The 908-nt window shown below is 65.1% G+C and overlaps 1 protein-coding gene across 1 annotated transcript in view; it reads left to right on the top strand.

Annotated features, from left to right (window-relative positions):
* Positions 1–908, top strand: part of LOC119585486 (segmentation protein even-skipped-like) — a gene marked incomplete in the record, with an annotated part of 2,081 nt that overhangs the window by 593 nt on the left and 580 nt on the right. The window contains 2 exon segments of the mRNA XM_037934132.1: positions 1–215; positions 343–908. Of these exon segments, the coding sequence (XP_037790060.1) occupies positions 1–215; positions 343–908 (781 nt within the window).

Raw genomic sequence — 908 nt, forward strand, 5'->3', positions numbered from 1 at the left:
GGGAGCGCCAGGCCCCTCAGATGACGCTGAAGGAGACTCCGACCTCGTGTCCCGCAAACGGCGCGAGTGCGGCGGAGATTCGGCGCTACAGGACGGCCTTCACGCGGGAGCAGATCGGTCGCCTGGAGAAGGAGTTCCTTCGGGAGAACTACGTGAGTCGGCCGCGGCGTTGTGAGCTGGCGCAGGAGCTGGGGCTGCCCGAGGCCACGATTAAGGTGAGGATGGAGATTTACGATTTTTTAAAATTGTCCTGCAATTCTGTGTCAATCTACACGTGGCAAACATTTATCAAGCATTTTCTTTAAACAGAAACATTAATGCTATTTTCGTGGTGTCTTCCAGGTGTGGTTCCAGAACCGGCGCATGAAGGACAAGCGGCAGCGCCTCGCCTTGGCCTGGCCCTACGCGGACCCCGCCCTGACGGCCTACCTCCTGCACGCGGCCGCCGCCACGGGCGCCTACCCGCCCTACCTGCCGCCTTCGCTTCCGCCGGGATCTCCATGGGCGGCCGCTGCGGCTGCAGCCGCTGCCGCCGGCGTGGCAGGCACTCCGTCCTACTCCTCGCCAACGCATGCCACTCCGCTCTCGAGGTTCGCCCCCTATCCCCGCCCACACCCGCCCGTTCTCTCCCCGCCCTACTCAAGGCCTTCCGAGGTGCACATGCCGCCCTCCGCCTCCGTCCTCACGCCCACACCAGTGGTCCCACGACCCATCGTGGGCGGCCACCTGCCCTCCTGCCCAGTGCGCGACTCCCCCTCCAAAATAGGCGTCGAGGGCTGTCTCTGCGGGCTGCTTGCGTACCCTGGTCTGGCAAGTCACACCCTCGCACAGGAATCCGCCCTTCCCTTCCCGCCCACGCTCCTGGCCTCCACCACAGCCACTTCCGGGAGCCCCACCTTGGCCGCCCA

Source organism: Penaeus monodon, chromosome 19, assembly GCF_015228065.2.
Source record: "Penaeus monodon isolate SGIC_2016 chromosome 19, NSTDA_Pmon_1, whole genome shotgun sequence".
NCBI lineage: Eukaryota > Metazoa > Arthropoda > Malacostraca > Decapoda > Penaeidae > Penaeus > Penaeus monodon.